Source organism: Silene latifolia, chromosome Y, assembly GCF_048544455.1.
Source record: "Silene latifolia isolate original U9 population chromosome Y, ASM4854445v1, whole genome shotgun sequence".
Classification (NCBI taxonomy): domain Eukaryota; kingdom Viridiplantae; phylum Streptophyta; class Magnoliopsida; order Caryophyllales; family Caryophyllaceae; genus Silene; species Silene latifolia.
In genome coordinates this window covers 213,674,388-213,675,915 of record NC_133538.1, presented here as the reverse complement: position 1 = coordinate 213,675,915, position 1,528 = coordinate 213,674,388, and the positions used below count along the sequence as shown (strand labels likewise).

Below are 1,528 nucleotides of genomic sequence, written 5' to 3'. Positions count from 1 at the left end.
ACTGGATCCTATTCCCATCTTGCCTCAATTGAGAAAAATTTATCTATTGAATTCGACATCCAAAGACCTATGGGTAGCGAGCTTCGCGAATGCAGTCGTAAATTTTCGAACTGTAACCCGCCTGAGAGCCCTGGATATATGGTGTAGCTGGGATCGAGCGCCGAACTCGGCTCACAAGAAGCTCCTCTTAACCTTGTGCGAGATGAAACCCAACTCCCCTCCTGCACATTCAGACCGCGTGCTAGACGAGGAAGAGGCTGTGGCCTATCCAAGGGCTCAAATAGAGCTAAATGATTTTCTATCTGTCCCGCCAAACATGAATATTCTGTTCTGGAACTATCGCGGTATTGCTAGACCCTCTTTCCGTAACCACCTTGCTTACCTCATCAATGCCCATAACCCCTCCATTGTTACCCTCTCCGAAACCATAGTAACCTCCCCTAACTCGCTGACCATTGTGCGTAAACTCCCATTTGACTCGTTTGAGGTTCTGGACCCGGTGGGCTTCACTGGCGGTATCATCATTTTGTGGAACTCGGGCAAGGCAACGGTCACCCTCCTCAACAAACACAGTCAACTCATTAATGTGGTGGTTCAGGTACCCCTCACTTCCTTTAAGTTTCTCCTTTATGCTATTTATGCTAGTCCGAAATTCCGTTTGTGTCGCACTCTTTGGACTGAACTTGTTAATATCTCTGACAATCATAACCTCCCTTGGGTGTTCATGGGTGATTTCAATGAAGTCACATGTCCCTCCGAAAAACATGGGGCCCGCGGCATCAAGTTAAATCGTGCTGACTTATACAAGACCACATTTGACTCTTGTGACCTCATTGACATTGGGTTCTCCGGATCCAAGTTCACTTGGACCAACAAGCTACGTGTTAACCCTATCTTGGAAAGGCTTGACCGGGCTTGGGTGAACCAACTGTAGCTTGACCAATACCCCAACTCTCATAACTTTCATTTGACTCGTCTCTCCTCGGACCATTGCCCTATTATCCTTAAAACTTCCATCCCTCCTCGCCCTTTGACTAAACCCTTCAAGTATGAAAGTTACTGGAATTGTGACCCTTTTCTTTCTCCCTATTGTGTCTTCGACCTGGCCCTCCCTGTGCGGTTGCCCCCCTGCCAAACTCACCAGTCTCAGCCTTACTCTTAGTGACTGGGCGGCCGTTACTTTTGGTAGCCTACCTAAAAAGAATGAGAGACTTACCTCTCGACTCCTTGGGGTCCAAAAGGACCTCTGCAATCATCCCTCCTCTAGCTTCCTCATTAACCTCAATGATTCTCTCACCCATGACTTAAACTGTGTCCTTGACTTCGAACACCACTACTGGAAGGATAGGTCCCACATTAACTGGCTTACTGATGGTGACCGTAACACTTCCTTCTTCCAGAAATCTGTCACCCTCCGCAGGAGCTTCAACCGTATCCTCTCCCTGACTAATGATGTGGGCATGACCATTTCTAGCCACAATGCCCTCAACAGCCACATAACTCAATATTTTGCCAACCTGTTTACCAC

The 1,528-nt window shown here is 47.6% G+C and overlaps 1 protein-coding gene across 1 annotated transcript; it reads left to right on the top strand.

The window, feature by feature from the left end:
* Positions 1-202: 202 nt before the first annotated feature.
* On the top strand, positions 203-934 carry LOC141630042 (uncharacterized). The gene has a single exon (XM_074442931.1). The coding sequence runs from the start codon at positions 203-205 to the stop codon at positions 932-934; it is 732 nt and encodes a 243-aa protein (XP_074299032.1).
* The last annotated feature ends 594 nt before the right edge of the window (positions 935-1,528 follow it).

Coding starts and splice junctions, on each gene's coding strand:
- LOC141630042 (XM_074442931.1), top strand. CDS start 203: ATGAAACCCAACTCCCCTCCTGCACATTCAGACCGCGTGCTAGACGAG.